Source organism: Ictidomys tridecemlineatus, chromosome 8 (genome assembly GCF_052094955.1).
Source record: "Ictidomys tridecemlineatus isolate mIctTri1 chromosome 8, mIctTri1.hap1, whole genome shotgun sequence".
Classification (NCBI taxonomy): Eukaryota; Metazoa; Chordata; class Mammalia; order Rodentia; family Sciuridae; genus Ictidomys; species Ictidomys tridecemlineatus.
Genome location: NC_135484.1, coordinates 119341814 through 119360547, shown reverse-complemented (window position 1 = coordinate 119360547; position 18734 = coordinate 119341814). Strand labels below are relative to the sequence as shown.

General features: G+C 51.2%; 2 protein-coding genes and 1 long non-coding RNA gene across 8 annotated transcripts in view; 1 reads left to right on the top strand and 2 right to left on the bottom strand.

Moving 5' to 3' along the window:
- Positions 1-5991, bottom strand: part of Vwa7 (von Willebrand factor A domain containing 7) — a 10266-nt gene extending 4275 nt beyond the window's left edge. For 2 of the 4 annotated variants that reach the window (XM_078020270.1, XM_005338983.5), the window contains exons 1-9: positions 5579-5972; positions 5018-5266; positions 4397-4678; positions 3843-3939; positions 3239-3349; positions 2622-2817; positions 2334-2503; positions 609-721; positions 253-369 (exon numbers count right to left, since the gene is read on the bottom strand). In XM_078020270.1, the coding sequence (XP_077876396.1) occupies positions 253-369; positions 609-721; positions 2334-2503; positions 2622-2817; positions 3239-3349; positions 3843-3939; positions 4397-4678; positions 5018-5251 (1320 nt within the window). In that variant the 5' untranslated portion in view covers positions 5252-5266; positions 5579-5972. Of the gene's footprint in view, positions 1-252; positions 370-608; positions 722-2333; positions 2504-2621; positions 2818-3238; positions 3350-3842; positions 3940-4396; positions 4679-5017; positions 5267-5578 lie in introns of all 4 variants that reach the window. The other 2 variants (XM_078020272.1, XM_078020271.1) reach the window with 2 other exon arrangements.
- On the top strand, positions 4584-13939 carry LOC144366270 (uncharacterized). Its single transcript, XR_013425284.1, has 2 exons — positions 4584-4690; positions 8381-13939. It is a non-coding gene; the product is annotated as an uncharacterized LOC144366270 (long non-coding RNA).
- Vars1 (valyl-tRNA synthetase 1) lies at positions 6010-18734 on the bottom strand. Of its 3 annotated transcripts, none has more exons than XM_013364652.4 (30): positions 18272-18734; positions 17699-18118; positions 16646-16780; positions 16416-16554; positions 16042-16169; positions 15869-15956; positions 15551-15651; positions 15293-15420; positions 12792-12956; positions 12460-12541; positions 11843-11962; positions 11644-11752; positions 11458-11552; positions 11100-11190; positions 10720-10844; positions 10528-10631; positions 10282-10440; positions 10092-10182; positions 9875-9980; positions 9713-9783; positions 9503-9628; positions 9075-9179; positions 8922-8990; positions 8757-8835; positions 8518-8645; positions 8024-8179; positions 7644-7850; positions 7461-7572; positions 7004-7329; positions 6010-6140 (listed from the first exon to the last, which is right to left on the bottom strand). In XM_013364652.4, the coding sequence occupies exons 2-30, from the start codon at positions 18083-18085 to the stop codon at positions 6072-6074; spliced, it is 3801 nt and encodes a 1266-aa protein (XP_013220106.2). In that variant the 5' UTR covers positions 18086-18118; positions 18272-18734; the 3' UTR covers positions 6010-6071. The 3 variants fall into 3 exon arrangements, with proteins under 3 accessions (XP_013220106.2, XP_005339037.2, XP_021591395.2); XM_005338980.5 differs by having other exon boundaries at positions 18383-18734; XM_021735720.3 differs by having other exon boundaries at positions 15869-15953; positions 18272-18733.

Here is an 18734-nt window from a genome sequence, read left to right as displayed (position 1 = left end):
CTCAATAGTTGGCTGCCCCTTTGTAACCACCACGTTTCATGGTGGAATTTTAGCAACTAGTTTTCCAGTTCTTTAAATACTTTACTGTGCTGGTTCAAATATGAATTCAGCAGTATTAAGGATAGGACTATTGCTAAAGGTATGGCTAGTTTGACCACCATAGTGTTGTGTCACTGTTGTTATGAGGTTATTGTCATAGGGTCTCTCTATTCTTGGGTGGCTATCACTGGGTCTCCCACCAGCTGTGCTCACCCTGCACCGACGCTCCTGACTCAGGGATTCCACCCGGTTGGTGAGAAAGGCATCCTTGGGGGAGGCATCAGTGAAGACAAAGATGTCTGAAAGTGGAGGTGTGTGAAGCAGGGCTAGCTGCCAGGGAGGAAAAGGGCTGGTGTTAAGAATTGCAGCAGCAGGGAGTTGACAGAGCCAGGGAGGACAGAGTAGAAAGGAATATGACCCTGGAATCTTGGAGTGAGGCTAGCAGAGCTAGGTTCTGAAGGGGTCCAGTGGAAGAGGCTGGGGAGGATTCTAACTCTACCTCCCTCTGGTGGCAGGGTCTGGAAAAGGCACGACAAGTGGGAAGGGGAAGAGAAAGGAAAGGGTCAGACCTCCAGGGCAGATAGGCACATCTCAGGCTCATCTCCACCCCCCAAGGCGTGGATCTCATTTAGTCGCTGCCAGAAGCTGTGAGGATCACTGGTTGTAAAGACAGGGCCAAACTCTGGGTAGGAAGAAAGGACGTTGAGGTGAGTAGGAAAAGAGCTCCCCTTATTCCTACCCTGGCCCACTTTCCCAGTAGAGGCCTGCTGTGCTCCTGGGGTAGACAAATATTGAAATAACAATATTCCTTGCCTAGCATGCATGAGGCCCTGGGTCCAATCCCCAGTAAGAAAGAAAGAAAGGAAAGCAGGGTGCAGTGGTGTACACCTGCAATCCCAGTGGCTACAGAGGTCGAGGCAGGAGGATTGCAAGTTCAAAGCCAGCCTCAGCAACTTCGCGATGCCCTAAGCAACTCAGTGAGACCTTGCTTCTAATTCTAAATAAAATATAAAAAAGGGCTAGGGATGTGACTTAGTGGTTAAGTAACCGTAGGTTTATTCACTGGTACCAAAAAAAAAAAAAAAAAAAAAAGAATGATTATTCTTTTTTATTTATATGACTTTAAAAATTTTTTTTTAGTTGTAGATGGACATGATACCTTTATTTAATTTAGTTATTTTTATGTGGTGCTGGAGATCAAACCCAGGGCTTCACACATGCAAGGTGAGCACTCTACTACTGTGTCACACCCCAGCCCTATATGACTTCTTATACTCATCAGAAGAGAAGGGCAGGGTCTGGCAGGGAAAGTGGGTCTCCACTCCCTTAAAATGGTGGCACTTCCTGTGGTCTTGAGTGGACCTTTAATGGATATATGTGCCTGCCTTAAAAAAAAAAAAAAAAAAAAAAAAAACCAAAAAATTAGGTCCTCAGTTTCCTCATCAGAAAAGCCAGAGAAAATAATAGTATTTACCTCACAAACTTATTAAGCAGACTGTATGAATTGATTTTGTAAATCTTAGAATAGTGCCTGGATGTAGTGCTAAAATCTTATTCATTTATTCTGCCTTCATCAAACATGTAATAAGTCCCTATTAAATGCCAGTCACTTTAAGACTTATAAGGAAAAAAGACAAACTTTCCCTTTAGGGAATTCTCAGTTTAGGAGGCATAAATGTATATGTTATGTATCTATAATATTTTTTTAAGTGATGGGATTGAACCTAGGGTTTCATGCAGGCTGGACAAGTGCTCTACTATGGAGCTAAAAACCTAGACCCCCCAGAAGACACTTTATTTGATCATTAACCCTGGGAGTTAGATAGGATAAAGTATGGTTGAAATCTACTTTATGGATGATTAAATTGAGGCCAAGGGAGGTTAAATGGCCAGCCCAAGAACACAGTAAGACTGGTAGACCCAGGCCTGATGGGCAGACTTCTAGTTCAGTAGGGGAAAAAAAAAAAAAAACAGAATATAACTAGATATCTCAGATATCTCAGATACTTCCCAAAGGAACAGACCCACCAACCCCTCATCTTCATCCCAATCTTTGTCTGTAGGAAATAGACAGTTGAAAATGACTTATTAGCAAGAAAGGTAAAGAAGGCCTAAGCATGGATTGTATATTAGACTTATGTAGAGTGTTGCCATTTTGGAAACAGAAGTGGTATAAGTATCCCATAGAGATTCATTCAGGAAGAGTTACTATGAAGACCTCTTCCTCATCAGAGGTCTTTATTCCTTGCCCTGGACTTTCCTTCTCTCCACTACCCTGGCCAGACCTCAGTTACCTGGGTCATGGAAAGGCACCAGAATGTAGTGGACAGGCTCCATGGGACTGCCCTGCCGCTGCTCCATGATGTGGCGAGCTTGGATTTTGGCAGCATTGATCTCCTCACCCATGCTGCCAGTGGTATCCAGGACAAAGCTCAGGCTAGAGGCTGGGGTGATGTCCAGCATCCTGGGGAGCAGGCCAAAAATACAGTGAAGGATCTGCATATTTGTCCACAGCCTCTAGTTTTTCAGTTCTCCCAGGAGCACCAACCCATCAGGGGATCCACCTCTAGGAGGCCACTAACCTGGAGAAACCGCTGTCTCCCAGGCGGCTTCTTAGGAGGCTGAAGGCCTGGATGGAGGCTAGAAGGGCCAGTTTTGCAGCCTGGAGATGCAGCATGTGGTGGGGGGAGAATCCTGGGGACGTGCTATCCTTATTGATGCCACCCCGGGGTGGCTGGGAGCTGCTCTGGTCAAAATGGCCTCCATGGCTACATTTTCCTGGGTTGGGGAAAGAGATCTGGAGGGTGGAGGTTTAAAAAAGTCCCACTGCCTCCTAAGAAAATGGGGGACTTCAGACTTGATGTGACCCTCTAATCCCTTACCAAAGCATAAGCACTGTAGAAGGAAACCTAGAATAAACATGGAGGGGTTAATCACATGACAGATCCCCAGATCCCTCCAGCCAGTCTCCCAACACTGCCCATAGGCAAAAGAAAAATCCTATAAGTGGAGCAAGAAGCTGCTCCCCACTCAAAGATCATGGCCTCTTCAGTAGGCCTTCACCCACCCATCCCATTCCCAATAACCTTTCCTATGCCACAGCAGATGGCGCAAAAGCCTACAGGACTAAAATCCTGTGTGAGTGTTCAAAGGAAATGATTTTCTCCCTTTACTTCTGGGAATCTTTCTTTTCTGGTACCTGGAGGTTTCGGGGGATGAGTTCCAAAGTAGCCAGAGGTGAGGAGTGTGAAGCCCAACAAATTCCCGGGGCAGCTCAGCTCCTCACAATTAGAACAGGTAGGATTGCCCACTGGGAAAAGAAAACAGGGGCTAGAACCAAAGCCTCAGTTTCCCCAGGACTTTATCCTTGCCCACCCAACTTCAGTCCTTGCTCTGGGTTGGAATAAGGTAAAAGGGACCCTGGCTAGATATTCTGGAGTTCAAGGCTGGTAGCAGGACTGGATGTTTGAAACTGGGGCTGTGCTAGAAAACTCAGGAAGTGTTAGAATCAACTGTATGGGGATTCTGTCTTCTGTGAGCTATAGTGAGGAAGGAAACTTATAATGAACAGGAGGAAGCTTCTGGGTCCTAGTTTAGCTGAGAGGCTGAGGGGGATTATGAGAGGTCATGGGAGCCTTTAGGGGTGGAGGAGCAAGCCACATGAAAGATCAGTCTAAAGTCTGCAGATCTGGTCCTGGCTGTTCTCCCATGTGACCCTGGTGAAGCCACTTAACTGACCTGGTCTTTAGTTGAACTAGGGGACCTCAGAGAGCTCCCACTTTACCACAAAGTCATGGCCATACCTTCTGCCAGGCTCCAGAGCTCTTGCCGTGGCCAGAGGAGGTGAGGGTGTGGCTGCTGCTCCCCCAGTTCTACCCAGTTGCTGTGACTATAGAAATCCTGGTCCCCAGGGGGGGGGGGGGGGGAAGATAGGGAACAAAGCACTGGTCTGATCTTGTCATGAAATCCAGCTCTAACATGCCACTCCTTCAAATTACCATCCAGAAAGTCTCCTCCCACCCCACTATTTCTGTGAGACACCTTCCACTCTTCTTCTCTCCAGAACATCTTGGGGGTCTAAGCCAAAGGCTTCTCAGTGGCCCACTGGGTCCTACACACAGATAAGCTGCCCTCCCTCACCTCTCCCATTTGTTACTATCCTCTCCCTCCCTTTTCTCCAGCCATAGTGGCCCCCCAGAAAACACTACTGGTTTGGAAAGTAGGACAGAGCCTCAGGTGCTGGCAAACAGTGCCCTACCCCTCTAGAATAAGGGAAGACAAGGCATGATTAAGGTCAGGGTCCACCAGGAAAGGAAAACTAAAGACCCCTCTGGCCATTCCCCCCACTCTGTCTCACCTGCAAGGCATGAAGCGCAGCCCCTAGGCGTTGGCGGGCCAGTGTGTGGTCAAGGACTCTGGCTGCCACCAATGTCTCCTGCAAAGCGCCCATCAAGCGGGTGCGTCCCTGACTCAGACGCTCAGCATCAAAGTGCAGGTCAGGGTCATTCCTGGAAGTTGGCAGGAAGTCCTGGGCTGCATTGGCACGGGACACCTCGCCTAAGGCTGCTCGGAACCGCCGGGAAGGAAACCCAGGTCCAAAGTAAGCGGCAAAGAGGTCATCAGCAAGAAGGGTTCGGCCCTGGTGAAAGTGGTAAGGGACAGGGGCTCCAGGGAAGCCCCTAGAATTGGATTATTGCCCACATTGTCAGCACTGTCACTCAAGGCTGGTATAGGTGGATTAGAGAGCACTGGGCCTGAGGAGAAAGTGGGTAGCCTTGGACCTCCCTGAGGGGGGATTCCCAACTTCAGGACCAGGACTACTAGGTATTGTTGCTGCAAGGAGGTGGAGTGGGGAGGTGAACAGGTGGAGTGGGGAATGAACAGTGTTCCTTCTCTTATGACCAGGGTCTTCAGGGAGCAGAAGTCCCAGAGAACTGGGGAAACTAGCAGGAATGTGAGGGGCCCTGATGATGCTTACCAAGTAGTCCTCTAGACGAAGTGGGGGCTGGTTGGGTGGCGGCTGCTCCAGGAAGAGCTGCAGGGTGACATTGAGTGCAGCCTCCTCAGTCAGGTCCTGGTGGGTGATGGAGCCAGGGGCAGCCAGGAGGCTCCAGATGTTGGGAAAAAAGGCCGAAGTGGGGGGCAGCAGCAGTTGTAGCAGAAGCAGCACTGAGGGGCCCAGGTGGGACAGGGGCACCTCTGCAGAGAGCATGGCTGAAACATGGACCTAGGGGACAGAAGGCTCTCAAGGGAGGAGGAAACCGCAAATCTGATTGTTCTGTTTTGTTTATTTGTCTCCACGGGCACCTGCTTTAGTCACCTCCTTTCATTTTGGCTAAATGCCTCATTTGTTCCAGGCTGGCTTCCCTACTGTCACCCAGATAGATTGAGGGCCTTATCAAACCCACAGATCTGAAAGGAATGGGGTCCAAAGCTCCTTCCCCAGGTTCTCTCACAGTCCCAGCCAAGTTCCCAGCCCTGCCCCAGGAACACCCCCATGCATAAGGAATCAGAATTTCCTCTCAGGCCTCTCCCCTACCTGGTTGCTGGGTCTCCTGAGCAGGACTAGCTTGGATGTGGCGTCACAGGGCACTTAGGTCAGAGTTATAATTAACCAGGCCTCTGTGGAGGGGGAGGGAGGCCCCAGGAGACAGGGGGCAGGACAGACAGCCCCTGGCCCTCTACTCATGACCTGCCCAGGGCCACAAGCAGAGGCCGGCAGCAGGGCGGCACCAGTGCTGGCTTTCTCCAGCTGCAATGCGGAGGTGAGAAGAGCTGGGAAGGAGGAAGGGAGCAAGCAGCATGACTCAGGCCTGGCGAGGTGCCAAGGACAGACCCAGACGCACCCTTCTGCCCACCAGGACCTGCCTGGCTCCCAGCCTGCAGCTACACCAGCAGTCTTTGAGGCCTTAGGAACCCAGCCCTCTGCACCCACTCCTACCCCCACCACATTCACAGATAAGAGATGAGTTTGTGGCAAAATATTTTATTGCTGCCATCCCATGGTGGGCTGTGAGGATTGAAGTTGGGTGTCACAGCATCTTCTGGAATAGGGTGATAGCCTCATCCATCTTCCTGAGCTCTGCCTCTGTCTGTTGGAGCTAGAGATGGAATGAGGGGAAGAGGTGAGGACCCAGGCCAAAGGAGAAGACCTGAACACCAGGATAGCAAAGGGTTCAAGCTGGAAAGATGGGTGAGAATCACTAGCAGGGAGGAGTTCCAGGTCTGTGTGCTTGGCTGTCACCTTCTCCCCAATTCCAGTCTTCTCACCAGCACCTCCCCACTCTCTTCCACCAGGACCCTGCCATGTAGATCTTCCCTTTTCTTATAGTCCTTAGTAACCAAGGTTGAAGGGATTCAGAGCCCACACACCCTGTTCAGCACCCTCACCCAGGCAGGAAAGCACAGGCTGACAGGAAATCATGTTACCTGTTGGAGGTGGTAACCCAAACGGTAATGCTGCCTATTCACAGAGTGCTGGATGAGTTGAGTGAGATAAACCTGTCAGCCAACACCCTTGCTCTTAGGTTCAGGACTGTTTTTCTCTGGTCTGTGTAGTTTACCCACTGCCGTTCCCTGGAGGGATCTTAGCTGCAGAGGGTCTGCAGAGGGGCTTCACACCAGGAGATGATCCTGACTTTCTGAAGTCAGCCCAGTGAGCTACAGAAGTAGAAGTAGGTGCTAGACCTGGGGCTCCTTAACTGCACGTGGGTGCCAAGTCCAACCCCAAGATGTGGGTTTCTACGTTCTGGGAGCTGGATAGGGTTACCAGGGTCTAACTGGGAAACAGGATGCCTGATTCTAAGTCTGCCTCTCTCTCCAACCTGCCATGTAACCTTGCATTGGGTCCTTTACCCACAGTGGTTTCTTATGTATATAGGGAAGGGGCTGCATGGTCACTGCTCAAGGGGCCTGGGGATAGATGGAGCTGACGGTGTGGGAAATGCCCACCCACACCACAAACCTTGGCTTCGTCTGCCTCCTGGACTTCGAGGGGCACCTTGACAGAGTAGCCCGAGGCAGCACGTCGCTCCCGCAGACGCTGGGCCTGCCGTTGGGCCTCACTTCGCTTAGCCTGCAGCTTGCCCAGCTCCCGGGCTGGGTCCACCAGGCCCTGCAGCTGCAGGTGGATTGAGCATCGGTCAGAGGCCAGGGCCACTGCGCAGCCTTGTGGTGCAGGAGCCCCCAACGCCAGGACAGCCACCACACCCGCACTGGCTAGTGTCTGCACGTAGCCTGACACTGCCGATGCAAGAGTGCCTGTGGCCTCATCAGCCACTTCCAGGAAACCTACAAGGGAGAAAGGAAGGTGAGATCTGGCCACGAGGAGACAGGAGACTAGACAGCCACAGCTGGACACTGGTTTCCTAGAGTGGGCTGGGGATAGTGGGGCAAGGTAGACATAAGGGCCTGAGGCTCACAGTCGGGCCGAATCCGGGTTAGGTTGTAGTCTGCACGCAGGGAGCGCACAACTCGGGTGATGCTTAGCGCCAGCTCAAGGGCAGCTTCTGCCTCAGGGTCTTTCCAGGAGCACTGTGGGATGGAGGAGGAGGTGAGGGAGGCCTGGGGGTGAGCCCGAGTCCCCTCCAGACCATACCCCATACCTCTGCAGGCTCTGGGTAGGGGGTAACACAAAGACTAGCTGGAGCTTGTGGGGTCCTCCGGGGCAGCCTCTGGTAGAGTTCCTCTGTCACAAAGGGCATGAAGGGTGAGAGCAGCCGCAGGCCAACATCTAGGCAGGTGTAAAGGGTCTGGCGGGCACATTCAGCTGCCACCTGGTCCACTCCATTCAGGACAGGTTTTAGGCACTCCTAGGGGATAGGGAGGTACAAAGCTCAGATTGGAGATCGAGCCTCAAGCCCTCACGTGACTCTAAGGACTGGCAAAGGAATGGATTGGCTTAGATCTCACAACTAACCAGTGACAGAGCTGGTCCCAGAGCTCAGCAACCCCCATGCCCTACCCCACCTCAGTTTCTTCTTACCAAGTAGACGTCACAGAGCTCATAGAGCCAGAAGCTGTACTGGGCGGTGGTGACAGCTGGGAAATCATAGGCCTGGAAACCTTCATTGCTGAGCCTCACAGCCTCAGCCAGGCGACTGCGAATCCAGCGGTCTACCAGGCTCTCGTGGCCTCCAGGCTTGGGGGAAAGGGGTATATCAGCCAACAAGCCACCATATGGAGGGAGGAGCCTGAACCCCACAATGGTAGGAATCATGGTAAGTCTCCATTCCAGAAGTAACTGAGCATGTGCCCAGTGTCTGGGAAAAACAAACAGGTTTCCAGCCACCTCAGGGATGACCCTAATACCTGTTACTATCTGTCTGTCTCTGTTCCCTAGCTACAAAGAGGACCCTCACGGACTGGGGCTTGGGTTCCTGATCCTACAGCTGCAATCCTCGCACAACTATGCTTGATAGCTGAGGAAAAGGGGCATAGTCTATGTGGGTACGTATTCACTGCCCACCAGGCCCTCACCTTGGAGGTAGGTGAGGGCACAAAACCCTTCCCAAGGCCTCGGAGAGCAAACTTGGTGGCATTCCAGAGCTTGTTGCAGAAATGGCGGTAACCCAATATTCGGTTCACATCAAGGTTGATGTCACGACCTAGGTGAGGGATAAAATGAGAGTCCTCACTATTCTTCTTGGCCCAGGCTCTCCAGAAGCCCAGGGCAGAGGAGAGAGTGGGCCTCTGGGAAGGAGGCATGAAGGCCATACCCTGGGATGTGTAAGCGCAGAGTCCAAACCGGAGAGCATCAGTGCCACACTCAGGAATCCCCATGGGAAAGTCTGCCTTCTGTGGGAGCAGGCAGATGGAGGAGCCTCCTGTCAGCCCTGCCCACATTCTACTCAGGCTCCACCCCAAGGCCCTGCCTTCTGTACCTGCCCTTCCTTGGCCTTCTCCACCTCACTAGGGTCCAGGTTGCTGTTCAGTAATTGGTCATGGAGACCCTGACAATAGAGGAGGAATAGTTAGATAGTCGTGGTCACAGCCCCAGAGCTAATTATTCCCAATGGTCCAAGACCCAGTCCTACCTGCAGGGAGACTCCGTGGATGACATCCAGGGGGTCAATGACATTGCCTAGAGACTTGCTCATCTTTCGTCCATGAGCATCACGCACAATGGCATGGAGGTAGACCTGACGGGCAGGAGGCAAGAAGAACAGTGAAGTTCAGTCCCTCTCATAGCATCAATGCCCCCTACCAGGGTCTGCCCCACCTTAGATCCCACTGAGTTATCCCCATCAACTCATTCAGCAAATAAATCAGTAGAAGCTCATTCTCCTCTGGAAAGAGAAAGCCCTAAGCCAAAGCACAGAAATCACTAAGTGGAGCCCAGGCTGGATTTCGACCCCACCCATTGGGACCAGGCCCATCCACAGCTGCCTGGGCTGAGCCTGAGCTGCAGCATAAAGGGACAGGAAGAGGGAGGAAAGTGGGAGGGTCTTGGCCATCTTCACACCTCTCTGAAAGGCAGCCTGCCGGTAAGTTTCAAGCCAAGCATGACCATTCGAGCCACCCAGAAGAAGAGGATGTCGTGACCCGTCTCCAGCAGAGTCCCTGGGTAGAACACACTCAAATCTTCTGACTGCGGGCAGACCAAGGTGTGAACGAGAGCCAAGTACCCTCTTTCAAGACCACAACCCACCCTAGTCTAGCCCCAGGAACACACCTGGTTGGGCCAGCCCAAAATGGAGAAGGGGAAGAGGCCGGAAGAGAACCAGGTGTCCAATACATCCTCATCTGAGGGAAGCCAAAGGTCAGAGGTCAGAGGAAATGGACCTAAGGGTCAGAGCTCCAGCTCTGCCAACTCACCCCCAAGGCCCCTTCTTGCCTTGCTGGAGGCTAATCTTATCAGGTGACACTCCAAACTCCTTGGCTGCTTTTTCTCGGGCCTCCTCCTCACTGCGTCCACTCACCCAGTACCGCCCATCGGGGTCCTGCCAAAGGCAGGAGTTCCCATGGGGTGTCTCTGCCTTGCCCCAACCACTCCCCAACCCAGGGCCCAACAAACCCAGTTCCCCAGACACCTAGCTCTGGCCCATCCTTACCTCCCCAGGAGGTACCGCTGGGTCATTGACAGTGACGAAGTAGGCTGGGATGCGATGGCCCCACCACAATTGCCGGGAAATGCACCAGTCCCTGCAAATGGCCAGTGGTGGGGAGAGTGTCAGGGAGGCCTGCAAGTGTCCCTTCCCATGTTCCTCAGCCAGCTACCTCACACTGAGGGGCCCTACACACCGGATATTGTCCATCCAGGAATGCCACGTCCGTTGATGGGTCTCAGGCAGAATGCGGAGGTCTCCCCGGGTCACAGCAGCACTGGCAGCCTGGGCCATCTCCCCGCAGCGCACATACCACTGTGGCCTTAGCAGAGGTTCCACTACATCCTTGGAACGGCTGGGGGTGCAAGTGAGGTGAGGAGGCCAAGCATTGAGCACCTGAAGGAGCTCCCCACTTCCCACCATACCTGGTCCCCACCCTCACTTGCAAAGTGGCACCACCATGGGGTTGTCCTCAATGCCACGAAACAGTCCTCGCTCTTTCAGTGCTGCCAGAACTGCCTTTCTGGCGTCAAATCTGGGCAGGCCCTGAGTAGGAAAAAGGCCTCATCATGGTGATGCCTAGGCATTCCCCAACTTCCTTCAACCAGGGACACCACACCCCAGGCAGCCTCACCAGGAAAGGTGGGGGTACATTGACAAGGGCCCCATGAGAATCCATGATACTGATGGCCTCCAGCCCATGACGCTGCCCAACTTCATAGTCATTCTGGTCATGTGCAGGGGTGATCTTCACCGCACCTGAAGTATAAGAGAAGCGCCAGGGTCCCAAGGGACTCTGTGGAGTTTCTTTCCACATTCATCCCTTGTGTTGAGGGATGTGGCTCTCAGATCACCCTAGCCCCTGCCTCCCTAATATGGTCTACTGAGAGAACCCAAGTCCTGCCTCTTTGATTAGATTGTTTTCTTTTTTTTCCAAGAAAGATGAAGGTGGTTGAGAGAGCCTTGTGGGGCTCTAGTCTTTTCCTCTTCCCACAGGACCAGCCCTTTGCTTACCTGTGCCAAATTCCATGTCCACAAAATCATCAAAGACAATAGGAAGGCTCCGAGACAGAAATGGATGGATCACACTCTTTCCCTTAAGGTGCTTGGGACAGAGGAAAATGTCAAAATGTACAAGGGCTAGACCTGAATCTCTCCTACCCAGGTCCTTAACTGATCCAAACTCCCCCAAAATGTTCAATGATGGCTCCATCTTCAGGGTTGGAAAAGGAGCCAGAAGATGAGGTTTTAACTTAATTTCCCTGGTTGTCAGTCATAAGCATTAATCCCTACCCTCCACACCCATAAGCATGGGAATCCCTTTTACGTCAGAATTCTTCCCCCCCAATTATAGGCAGTGCTTCCATCCTACCTGGTATCTGGGATCTTTGGGGTGCACAGCTACAGCCACATCTCCCAGCATAGTCTCAATCCGAGTTGTTGCCACCACCACCTCTTCATCGCTGTCTGTGGTGACAGAGGCTTTATGGTCTCAACCCTGGCCCCTTCTTGCCCCCCTACTCAACTGGCCCAGAATCCTAGTGTCCTTGACTCTCACCTGAGCCTTGGACCTTGTAGGCAAAGGAGATGAGGACCCCAAACTCCACTTTTTCCTTATAACCAGGAACAGAGAGCAGGGTGCGACCTGTCAGCTCCTTCTTATCCACCTGCAAGAGGGGTAGTTAGAGATTTGGCCTAGGGGATAGGGCTGGGGCTGTACTGCTGATGGGAGACAGGCTGAAGGGATGTGGGTGTACCTCAATGTCAGAGATGGCAGAGTTGAGGGTACAGGACCAGTTGACGAGGCGGGTACTGCGGTAGATGACACCTTCCTCATGAAGTCGGACAAAAGCCTCTGTCACAGCTGCTGACAATTTCTGGGGTGAAGCAAGGGTAAGTCAGAAAGTTGGATCATGAGCCCGAAGGTTAGGCACACATCCAAGGCAGCAGGATCTGGCTTGTCCAGAGTCCCACCAGTCAGGACCCCTTGAAGAGAAAAGTAGTATTCTTGAGAGAGAAACAGGACTATTGAACTCAACAGCAGGCAACAAGCCTGATGATGTTGGAAATGGCAAGGGAACCACTTGGATGGGGATCAGGTGCTGGTACAAAGCACATCAGGAGTTCAGGATCCATGGGAAAAGGAGGCCAAATAAGAAGGCCAAATTTATCCATGGAGTTCCAGGATAAGAACAGAGAATAAGAAGGGCTGTGAGGGGGGCCAGAAAGTGGCGTTTGTAGCTGAGGCCTCAGTGGTATCCTAGGACTGGGCTCACTTCCTGGGAGAAGGATGCAATGTGTGCTCTCTTCTATGAGTGACCTACCCTGGGGAGCTGCCCACTCCCACCCAAGTCCTGAGACCCCTCCTGCGCACAGGGTCCATGGTGAAACAGGCTCGATCCCAGTCCAAGGAGCTGCCAAGTTTCTTCAACTGATGGTAAATCCGGTCACCTTTCCTAGAAGTAGACAGATGGGCAGGGATCAACACTCAGGCATGGACTGGAGGGAGACATGGGTAGCAGATGGAGCAGCATGGGATCACTCATCCTTCTGAAACTGATCTGGGTCCTGGAGCCAAATGACCCTCTGTTTCGGTGAAAGGATTTGAACCTGCAGCCAAGGATCCCAGGTAACAGAGGTCTTTTCTGGGTAGGGAGGGGAGAGGGAAGCAGGGCTGTGATTCCCATGGGGATGCTACATACTCACTCTTCCTTCCACTTCCAGACCTCCTGCAGAAAGGCCTCTCGGCCTAGCTGGTGTCGGCTCAGTCCCCGCTCCCGCCACAGTTTCTTCTCCACCACCACCTGGGTGGCAATGCCTGCGTGGTCACAGCCTGGGTTCCACAGGGTGGTCTCCCCACGCATGCGGTGCCTGTTGGGAGGGCATGAGGGTCAAAGGATGAGCTGGGCTGGCACCAAATGAAGCAAAGGCTTCCAGGCAAGGAGTTGAGAGATGCTTGGGAAAGAAGCAAGGTAGAGCTGGAAACACCCTAATTCTCAAGACTGGAAAGAATAGTGAAGGCAATCTGGAAAAAGAACCCAAGAGGAGGCTCTTGCCCAACTAGACAGCAAGACATGAGAAAGTTATGATTATGAGAGTAAGTTACCACATAGAAACAAAATGATAGATTAGGGGTAAAAAAAACAGTGTCAGGAAACAGATCCAAGCAAACTCAGCACTTGTGAAAGGTAGCATTTCACATCTGCAGGATAAGAATAAATTATTTATAAACTTATTTAGGCTAATAAGCCAATTATTTGAAAAAGTGTGCCTACTTTCTTCTTCTTCTTTTTTTTTTTTGTAAAATATTTATTTTTTTTGTTGGACACAATACTTCTATTTTATTTATTTTTATGTGGTGCTGAGGATCAAACCCAGGGCCTCACATGTGCTAGGCGAGCACTCTGCTGCTGAGCCACAACTCCAGCCCTGCCTACTTTCCAATATTCACAAAAACAAGTTCTACACATATCAAATAATTCAATATAATAAAACAGGAATGGGCATCTAACTCAGTGGTAGAGTACATGCCAAACATATTGAGCAAGGTTTTCATCAGATGAAAACTAGGAATAATCATCAATAAAAAAGTGATTCCACTATAGTACACCCAAACTATGGAATACTATAGAGGAATTAAATAGAATGGCCACATACAAACAAAGATGTTGTGTCCGCCGAAAAGCTAAAAAATAAATATTAAAAAAAAAAAAGAAAATTATTGGGTTGGGGATGTGGCTCAAGCGGTAGCACGCTCACCTGGCATGCGTGCGGCCCGGGTTCAATCCTCAGCACCACATACCAACAAAAGATGTTGTGTCCGCCGAGAACTAAAAAATAAATATTAAAAATTCTCTCTCTCTCACTCTCTCTTTAAAAAAAAAAAAAAAAAAAAGAATGGGACAGCCAGTCGCGGTGATGCACACCTGTAATCCCAGCAACTTGGGCTGAGACAGGAGTTCAAAGCCAGCCTCAGCAATTTAGCAAGGCACTTGGCAATTCAGCAAGACCTTCTCTCTAAATAAAATATAAAAAAGGACTGGGGATATGGCTCAATGATTAAGTACCCTTGGGTTCAATCCTTAGTACCAAAAAAAAAAAAAAAAAAACAAGAATGGGACAAGAAAAGATTTCCAAGAGCCGGATGTAGTGGAGCACGCCTGTAATCCCAGCAGTTTGGGAGGCTGAGACAGGGAGGATCACAAGTTCAAAGCCAGCCTCAGCAACAATGAAGCACTAAGCAACTCAGTGAGACACTGTCTTTAAAAAAACTGGGCTAGGGATGTGGCTCAGTGGTTAAGTACCCCTGAGTTCAATCCCTGGTACCAAAAAAAAAGATTTCTAAGAGAAATTGTTAAGTGTAAGAAAAACATTTTAAAATAACGTTTTATGTGCACCCTTTCTATTAAAAGACAGAAGTAGCCAAACATGGTGGCACATGCCTATATTCCCAGCTGCATAGGAAGCTGAGCCAGGAGGACCATAAGTTCAAGGCTAGACTAGGCAACATGGTGAGACCTTGTCTTAAAAGAAATGTCTAGGAATTGGGCACAGTGGCACATGCCTACAATCCCACTAACTTGGGAGGCTGAGGCAGAAGGATTGCAATTTTGACTCAGCAATTTAGTAAGGTCCTCAATAACTAAGTAAGATCTGTCTCAAAATAAGAAAATAAAGTTGTGTGCAGTGGTGCACACCTGTAATCCCAGTGGCTTGAGAGGCTGAGGCTGGAGGATCATAAGTTCAAAGCCAGCCTCAGCAACTTACTAAGCATTTTAGTGAGACCCTGTCACAAAATAAAAAGTTAAAAAGGCTGGGGCTATGGTTCAGTAGTTAAACACTCCTGGGTTCAAAAAAAGGAATAAACAAATAAAATAAAAAGGACTGAGGATGTAGCTCAGTGGTAAACAGCCCCTGGATTCAATTCCCTGTACCAAAACAAATAAACTTCCCCCCTCCCCATGCAAATTCCTAACATGTCCTGGTCCAAAAAAAAAGGGATAGGAAGGAACCTATAAATGAGGTGCAAGATGGGATTACTTTACTAGGATGCTAAAGGATCAGATGGAAGTGACAAGGACAGAGAAGTATAATGACACTGGGGGACAGATTAGGGCCAACATGAGATGCCAGAGGGAAAAGTCTGAGAAGTGAAGAAAGGCAGGGAGGGCAGAAGGAACCATCTGGAGGTATAGCCAGGAGCTCACCATCGAGTCAGGGAATCCTGGATGGCGTTGGTGAGTGCATGGCCCAGATGCAGGGAGCCTGTCACATTGGGGGGTGGGATGCACATCATGAAGACCCCTCGGGAATTTGGTGTTGACACGCTAGGACGCTGACAGTGGAAAAGATGGGCACGTGCTAAGGCTTTAAGTCACCTCACCTGGCTCCCTCCCAGGCAATGAATCCTTTAGCCCTTCCCTTCCCCATCCCCCTCAGGGGCTTGGGGAGCAGCGCCCACTCACCCCGTACTCTGGCTTGAAGAAGCCCTGCTTCTCCCACCAAGGATACCAGGCAGCCTCCACATACTGAGGACTGTAGGAATCTGGCATATTGGCATTGACATCTAGGGAAAGGATGGGGGTGCTCAAAGAATGGCCAGGAAGGAATGGGGCAGCACAGATGGAGCAGGACACATCACAGAACAGGCATCAGCATTCCCTGCAAACCCTTACCAAGCAAAGTGCAAAGAGCCAGGACAGTGAAAAAGGAGTAAAAACCAGGAAGAATCTTTTTCAGTTGCGGAGTGTGTGGGGGTCTCCTCCCCTTCCCTCTCCTGGTACCTTTCTTTTCCCCAGGTGGGGTTGGGAGGTCATAAGTAATGACCCCAGGATCCCGTTTCTCCTTTTTCTCTGCTTTTGGTTTCTTCTGCTTGGGAGAGAAAAGATAGAGGCCCAGACATCAGCCACCCACCATAGCACAAACCCTTCTTCTAGCTCCACCCTTAGCCTCTCACCTCCCCTGGGGGTGGCTGCTGCTGTTGGATCTTCTGCTTCTGCTGGAATTTCTCTAATTTTTCCCGCTTCTTTGCCTCTTTCTTGAGTTGAGCAGCTGTCTTTGGGGGTGCAGGGTCTCTCTCAGGTCCTGGAGAGAAGCACAGAAATTCAGAAGTGAACCTGGATCCTCTGTGAACAGTGCTACTGTGTTTCAGAAGAACTACTTCAATTGCATAAATGCTCCCTTGCACTGACCTCCCACCATATCCCGCCCACCCCTGCCTGCCAACAGGCCCCTAATCCAGTGATTTAGTTATTCCTAACAGAAAAAAGCAAATAAGTTCCATGGAAAGCCCCAGAGGAGCACATATTCACAGCCCTTCCCTCTGCTCACCTGGCTGTTGAGAGAGAGACCTGGTCCCTGCATACAGAACTACATCCCCTAGCACAGCCCGGAATTCTGGCTGCCGAATACATGTGATAAACCATCGAGTCACATTACCCCAGATCCGGCGGGCAGAGGGGTCCAGGACCTGGGAGGGAAAAGAAATGACTGTCTTTCATCACTCTATAATGAAGTCTGAGAGAAATAATGTTATTCCTCCCTAGGCCCCAATGACTCACATATCGGAAGGGTAGTAGCAAAGCAGTCACAGCCGCCAGGTCGGCCAGAGTGGGAGCATCCCCAGCCAGGTAGGTGTGCAGCCGAAGCCACTCCTCCAAGGGGCTCAGGGCCTTGCCCAGGGCCCCCAGTGCAGCCTGCAAGAAGGGGAAAGGATGTGAGATAGAACTTAGCTCACTTTAATCCCACCTTATCGCCCACCCCAACCTGATCCATTTGGCCTCCCTCTACTCCCACAAATCACCACCTGAGACCAGTACATTTTCACTCAAGTGGTCAGGAGAAAAATATTTCTGGCTGTGGATAAAACACATGCTTGACATGCACTAGGCCCTGGGTTTGATCCCTAGCAATTGCCAAGTCCCAGGGGATCAACAAACATATTCTATTGAGAGAAGGATAAATTAGCAAATATATAATGTGTTACCCTTTTTTTTTTCTTAATTCCTATCAGCAAATAAGCAGGCTGAAGATAACAGGGTTTTGCAGGACAGAGAGACTCTATCTTAGATAGGGTGATCAGGATAGGAAGGAACAAGCCAGGGTCCACATCACATTCATTGGAGAAATACTGAGTGTCTACCATGTGCTCAATACTCTGCAGGAGGCAGAGTTTTAAGTATACTAAGACACAGCCCTACAATGGAAGGATTTAGGTACAATCTGGTGGGATTATCTCTCTTCTCCCTCACTTCCTTTCCTCCTTATTTCATTCCTCCTTTATCTCCTCCCAGCAACTGTCATCTTTCCCTCACCCAGGATTTCCCTACAATTCAAAGTAACTTTTATCCTCATCAGTTTCAGACTCATCAAACTTTTTTTCCATCCAATTTTTATTAGGAAACTAAAACGCCTGGCACTAAGGCTGCACTTCACACACATCTTTTAACCTCATTACATTAGTGAGACACAAATTACATCAACTTGCATTTTCATAGACATATGCAGATAAGGCTCAGAGAATTAAAAAAAAAAAAAAAGTGCCCAAGGTTACTACACCACCAGTCCTTCCTTCCCCAGAATTTTCCCCTTCCCTCATCTCTCCTCCCACTCACCTGGGGGTCTTGAGCTGGACTTCGGAGTCCCAGCGCTGGCAGCGTTGCCCCACATGCAGCTGGTATCAGCTCTGTATCAGCATAACTGACCCATTGTTGGACAAGGACAGCTGCCCGGCTACCCCCAGGTCCCCCCAGGCCTGCTGGCCACAACAGCTGGGCCACAGCTGTGGCTCCCCAAACCCAGAGCCCACCCGGACCTTGCTCCAAGGCGGGCAGGCGGGGTGGGGGAAAAGGAGTGCGGCTGGTGGGAGGCGGCTGGAGACAGATGCGAGGGTGGGCTCCTCCCCATCCAGGACCCTCCCCAGCCTCCCCATAGCGAGCAGCTATGAGGGCTCGAAGGCTGGGGAAGGCATCTGGGTGAGGGGAGACGTAGAGGATGGACATGGTTATGTGAGGGTCCGGACGAGCTGGAGAAACCTAAGGAGAAGAGATGGAAGACTGAGGAATCCTGAAATTCCCATATTTGAAGAGAGGGAACCCCATAAGGGAGTTCCTCTGTCGCAGGAGTCTGACGAGGTTTCAAGAGCCTACGGGCCTGGCTCTAAGTAGAAGAGTGACAATGGAAAGCACCTGGAATTGAGCGGATGAGGCGGGCACGATCGCCCGGCCTCAGGAGTGTGGGAATTTCGCTGGAGCCGGTCCGCGTCCGGTAGGACGCAGGTTCGGGCCGCGTGTACGTACTGGAGGGAGGTGGTCAGACTGAGTCGGGAATCCCCCTCGAAATCGGGCGCCAGCCGCTGCTGGACAGGCCGGCGGCCCGGGAGGAGGCGTCGGGCGGGCAGATGGTAGGCGGTTCTCCAGAAGACCCTAGCTCCCGCGACCGCCGCTGGGGCAGTCGGCGCCCACGTGGTCCCCCCTTTGTGACAGCAAGCGTTTCCGGGCCGGCGGGTCCTGGCAGAGGAGGCCTGGCCCCGCCTGGGGAAGCGCACGCTTTCCCGCCCAACCCTGCCTAGGGAGCCAGGGCGCTCGCCACGCTCGCGAGAAATGGCGCGGGCCGGCCAACAGGACGCCCCGGGAGCCGAGAGCAGTCCGT